This window comes from Procambarus clarkii, chromosome 62, assembly GCF_040958095.1.
Source record: "Procambarus clarkii isolate CNS0578487 chromosome 62, FALCON_Pclarkii_2.0, whole genome shotgun sequence".
Taxonomy (NCBI): domain Eukaryota; kingdom Metazoa; phylum Arthropoda; class Malacostraca; order Decapoda; family Cambaridae; genus Procambarus; species Procambarus clarkii.
In genome coordinates, this window is record NC_091211.1 from 22882256 (window position 1) to 22883513 (window position 1258).

At 44.0% G+C, this 1258-nt stretch overlaps 1 protein-coding gene across 1 annotated transcript; it reads right to left on the reverse strand.

Annotated features, from left to right (window-relative positions):
• Positions 1 to 200: 200 nt before the first annotated feature.
• Positions 201 to 716, reverse strand: LOC138354354 (S-layer protein-like). The gene has a single exon (XM_069308517.1). The coding sequence runs from the start codon at positions 714 to 716 to the stop codon at positions 201 to 203; it is 516 nt and encodes a 171-aa protein (XP_069164618.1).
• Between the last annotated feature and the right edge of the window lie 542 nt (positions 717 to 1258).

A 1258-nucleotide genomic window follows, 5' to 3' on the forward strand; every position in this document is an offset into this window, starting at 1 on the left:
AATTTTGTTTTAAAAGGTGGATATTCTCGCGCGAAAACTCGTAAGAAAAGTGCCACGAGAACTTTTAGAACTGCCGCGAAAACTCATTGACAACTCATAAATGCGAAGCTGGAATTCGCAAACCCGCCGCGATAACTCATCAAGATGGCCACCGAAACCTCATAGAAACGCCAGAACACAAATATATACACAAAGAGATTTTACAGAAAAATCTCTAAGCCTTTAAGGCAAGTGTTTTGGAAGAGTGTAAACGATCTCATAGCGTTCCCAAATAACTCATGGAGCGAGTTCATGATATTAGACGCGTCAATTGCTTGAGTCTTTATGACAGCTGCACCAGCTGTTATAGTCTTTATGACAGCTGCACCAGCTGTTATAGTCTTTATGACAGCTGCACCAGCTGTTATAGTCTTTATGACAGCTGCACCAGCTGTTGCAGTGTTCATGACAGCTGCATCAGCTGTTGCAGTGTTCATGACAGCTGCACCAGCTGTTGCAGTGTTCATGACAGCTGCATCAACTGTTGCAGTGTTCATGACAGCTGCACCAGCTGTTGCAGTGTTCATGACAGCTGCACCAGCTGTTGCAGTGTTCATGACAGCTGCATCAACTGTTGCAGTGTTCATGACAGCTGCACCAGCTGTTGCAGTGTTCATGACAGCTGCACCAGCTGTTGCAGTGTTCATGACAGCTGCACCAGCTATATGAGTGTTCATGACAGCTGCACCAGTTGTTGCAGTGCTTATAACAACTGCTCCAGCAGCTTTGAGAGTTTAAGATGACTGATCCAGCTGCTCTCGAGTGTCTGGCGTAGAATACCAATCGGAGTAACCCACAGATCTCATTAATGTTAATGACCTAACCATAGGGGTGGAATCCTATATGTCGATGTTAGCAGATTGTGCGAAGTTTATGAGAAGAGTTGAGACAGATGAAGCTTATAAGGTAACTTAGACGGGTTGTAGAGTTGGTTCGACAAGTGGCCATTAGAGTTCAACACTAGCAAGTACAATATGATGGAAATGGGAACAGGTGCCAGGAGATCAGAAGGAAGATACACAATGAAGGAAATCTAACACCCTAAAACGACTATTAAAAAGGATCAGGAAGTGGACACAACTGCAACATGAACCCCGGAGAGAAAAACACATAAACAGGATAACATCAGCATCGTACTCTTCAATAACAAAATTCAGTATATTTAGGAGCCGAAATAAGGAGGCCTCTAGATCACTGCACATAACCTACGTGAGACCAG